Source organism: Bison bison, unplaced genomic scaffold (assembly GCF_000754665.1).
Source record: "Bison bison bison isolate TAMUID 2011002044 unplaced genomic scaffold, Bison_UMD1.0 scf7180017853604, whole genome shotgun sequence".
NCBI classification, from domain to species: domain Eukaryota; kingdom Metazoa; phylum Chordata; class Mammalia; order Artiodactyla; family Bovidae; genus Bison; species Bison bison.
The window spans coordinates 8293-11788 of NW_011484177.1; the positions used below are offsets into that span (position 1 = coordinate 8293).

The window sequence follows — 3496 nt, forward strand, 5'->3', positions numbered from 1 at the left end:
TAGTGAAGGACAAGGAAGCTTGGTATGCTGCAGTCCATGGGGTTGCAAAGAGTCAGACACAATTTAGCGACTGAACAGAAACAAACTGCAGGGACTTTCTTAAGCCATTGTTATTTGGGTCAGTTATTTTTCAAATCAGTCTTTGTCAGTTGATGTCCAACAAGCATTTTGAATATCACCCCGCATGAGCATGAGTGAGACAAATTGTGAGGTATTTCCCACAACATATTTTTGTATTGCTCTATTTAAAGATACTTTTGTAATTTCTATTTATGCCTTTTTAAGGCACACGAACCTAGAGAACTCTAGTCAATGATTTGATAAGACCCCGGATTGTTCTAGTAAATGTTCCAGTATAGCATCAGGTACTTACTTAGTAGTATCTTTTGTGGAATATAAAATACTAGTGTATTTGAGTGATGTTGTGTTTCATTCTGAGCCCCTTTTTAAGCCTCAACATGCTTAGCAAGTCTATCTGAATTCCTTGATAACTGCTGTTACTATGGCTGCATGTTATTTCATCTTTCATTTGTTGAACTGATGCTTGATAAGAGAGATGGCATTGAATCGTGGGTAATTTTGACTCAATAGAAAGGTTTTCTTTTTTTTTTTTTTCTTATGGAGGTAAAATTGGGAAACTGTAGTTAAAAATCCAAGCCTTGTATTTCTAAATTAGGGTTGTGCAATGCTTGTGCACACTGTGTGTGTGTGGGGGTGGACTTTGGCACCATCACCCCACCACCTGCTGGATGTTCTGGCCTTGGCCCCAAGGACAGTTATCAGAAGGTGGATTAACTCAAATAATGAAATGTCACATCAGCCTCTTTAAAAAAAATGGTTTTCTTCTTTTAGGACAGCTCACAGAGGGTGAATGGAGCCTCATGTTTTCATTATGGTTTCCATGGTAGACTCATATCTTGTGTTCCACGGATTCTTATCAAACTGCAAGATACAAGTGTGCTTTCAAAACATGGTGACCCAAACAAAGTGAAAAACACTTTTGAAATGTAATTTCTCCCTGAAGCAAAAATTGAGAGATGCAATCTATGAAAAGGATGGCTCTAAGGCCCCATGGAAACCAGTGCTCATAGTGCTTATAGAAGCAGACACTGGAGTGAAACTGCCTGGCTTTGCTGCTGGCTCATTATGTGATCTTGGACACCTCTTTGTGCTTCAGTTTCCTCAGCCGTAAAATGGGAATATCAATAGTACTTTTTTAAAAATTGGATTGCTGTGAAAATTCATTGAATTGATACATTAAAACACTCAGAATAGCTCTGAAATATTGTGCGCACTATAGGAATATGAGCTATTTTTGTAGGAATTTTTTTTTTCCACACTCGTGCTTGTGCTCAGTTGTTTAGTCATGTCTGACTCTTTGCAACCCCATGGACTGTAGCCCGCCAGGCTCCTCTATCCATGGAATTTTCCAGTCAAGAATACTGGAGTGGGTTGCCATTGCCTTCTCTGCTTTTTCCCACTAGTGGGATCTAAAAGTTCCAGAACTATTATTTTTAAAAGACAAGGTAGAAATTGTTTTATTTCTCTGTAAGGCACAGAATCTTGGCATTTCCTTGATTTTGTTTGATTTCATAAAGCAAATGAGTAAGGTAGTTGGAACTGAGTAAATTCAATTCATTGTGGTAAGAACACCAGTTATATTGTCTGAAAAACTCTTACTAAACTCTGTGAGTTAAAGATGTAGAATTTTAAGATTTGTGAGATCAAAAACTACATTCAGGGTGTATTTATACCAAAAATTACATATTTGAACTTTACACTAAGCTCTATCCCTTATCAAAACTCACTGAACTCATTGGTTAAAGTTTATTGTATGTAAATGTATCTCAGTAAGCTGTTTTGTTATGTTGAATTCATGATGTTGGAATTGTAGTAGGCATAAGTATTTTTGACTACATTAATAGATGAATAAATGAAAGGAGTCATTTTATTCTTCAGTGATGGATCCTACGGGGAATGAGGACAATTAAATGAGTTGCATTTTATGTCTTTGGTTTTGTAACTTTACATCAACTTCCAAAAGTTCAGTTTTAATAGTGAATTTTAGGTCCTTTCACATGCTTTGAAGAGTGACTCCCCCCTTCTCTCTTTCACCTAAATTTATTGGATTTTCATATTACCAATTGCTCCATTTGGTCCTGGGTTTGCTGGGGCTTATACACTTCTTTTTTGTGGGGCTTTGTGTTTTCTTTCATGTTGTCAGGCACATAATCATGTAATTTAGTCTTTAAAGATAAACATTTTGATAAAGTGACCAAAGAAGTTTTTTAGGGTTTGAGACTTTTACTAAAAATGAAACCTTTTTTTATTCTTTCAAGAAATAGCAGTTGGTTTTGCAGACTTGGAATCTGGGTCTCTAGTGAGAAACCTTAGACACCTGTAAGTTGGTTAAGTTGAACCTGATGATATGCTATGTGTATGAGCCAACATGGACTTTAATCATTGGCTGTTAGCATGGGGAGCTTATCTGGAGTTGAGTGTTTGGTTCTGATTTTTTCTTGTATTTTCTACCAGGTATGGCAGCAGCCAAACTTCTATATGACTCTGGCTTGAATGTGATTGTTCTGGAAGCCCGGGACCGCGTGGGAGGCAGGACTTACACCCTTAGGGTAAGACAATAAGAATTGGCTGGAAAATTGTGACCCTGAAACTGAGTTTCCTTTTTTCTTTCTGAAAGTCTTGAACTTCACTTGACTCTTGAGAAGAGAGTGAAAATTACTTCAAAACACTCCACGTCCTCTCAATTTGCTTTCTTTCCATGTCTTTCTTCTGTCCCTTTTCTCTTCTTACCTCATAACACTTGGCACTTTCCCCATAAATGATTGCACCAATAATTAGATGTTTGAAATACATTAGTGAGTAAAACAAAGATTCCCTGCCCTTGTGAAATATATACTCCCCCTTTTTTTTTAAGTGGGGGAGCAATAGTGACTCAGTAGGTAAAGAATCCGCCTGCCAATGCAAGAGACCCAAGTTCCATCCCTGGGTCGGGAAGGTCCCCTGGAGAAGGAAATGGCAACCCACTCCAGTATTCTTGCCTGGAGAATCCCATGGACAGAGGAGCCTGGAGGGCTACAGTCCATGGGATTTCAGGAATTGGATGCAACTTAGTGACTAAACCATACCACCATACAATAAACAAACAAAAGCAGAAAAGGAGGACCTGCTCTGGTGTCCCTGACTATTAGGAATCCAGTTATGTTTGGATGTGTTCAAACATAGGAAGTTTTTCTAGTCATTCTTGTTCAAAGGTTGGTCCTTAGTCATTGCAAATGGAGCTAATTCAAAACCATATGAAAACCTTTCTACTGAACATAAGAGCAATTTCAAAGGTTTAAATTAGGACTCTAATGCTATCTTTCAAGTGTCTGGATTAATGAACCACAAAAGAAATGGTCATTTCCTGGATGGACTTAGAGTTTATCATACTAGGTGAAGAAAGTCACACAAAGACAATTATCATATGATATCATTT

At 37.7% G+C, this 3496-nt stretch overlaps 1 protein-coding gene across 1 annotated transcript in view; it reads left to right on the plus strand.

The window, feature by feature from the left end:
• Window positions 1-2504: 2504 nt before the first annotated feature.
• LOC104999397 (amine oxidase [flavin-containing] B-like) overlaps window positions 2505-3496 on the plus strand; it is a 3741-nt gene continuing 2749 nt past the window's right edge. Inside the window, exon 1 of the mRNA XM_010854985.1 lies at window positions 2505-2630. Within this exon, the coding sequence (XP_010853287.1) occupies window positions 2538-2630 (93 nt within the window). The 5' untranslated portion in view covers window positions 2505-2537. The remainder of the gene's footprint in view (window positions 2631-3496) is intronic.